Here is a 317-nt window from a genome sequence, read left to right on the forward strand (position 1 = left end):
CACTAGCTCGTGTGCAAAGACACTCTGGGACGACACCTCCAGGCACCCCGCCACCGACAGTGTCTTCGTCTAGTAGCTCATATTTCTCTCATATGCCAGTCCCTAAAGTTGCTGTGCCTACTCTAGAAATGCCATCAGCGTCACCGCTAGTGTCATCAGCACACCCTTCACAAGATAAGGCTGGGCCACCTCCACCCACAGCACTGAAGATGCCTCCTGTCGTGACTTCCACGAAAGCAACTACCTCCACTGTAGCCACTACCTCCACACACTCCACCCTACAGAGCTCTTCACCACAACAATCACAGTCACAGACA

The 317-nt window shown here is 53.3% G+C and overlaps 1 protein-coding gene across 1 annotated transcript in view; it reads left to right on the plus strand.

The window, feature by feature from the left end:
- LOC119589372 overlaps positions 1–317 on the plus strand; it is a 40452-nt gene that overhangs the window by 30920 nt on the left and 9215 nt on the right. The window contains exon 9 of the mRNA XM_037937988.1: positions 100–307. Coding sequence (XP_037793916.1) covers positions 100–307 — 208 coding nt within the window. The remainder of the gene's footprint in view (positions 1–99; positions 308–317) is intronic.

Source organism: Penaeus monodon, chromosome 25, assembly GCF_015228065.2.
Source record: "Penaeus monodon isolate SGIC_2016 chromosome 25, NSTDA_Pmon_1, whole genome shotgun sequence".
NCBI lineage: Eukaryota > Metazoa > Arthropoda > Malacostraca > Decapoda > Penaeidae > Penaeus > Penaeus monodon.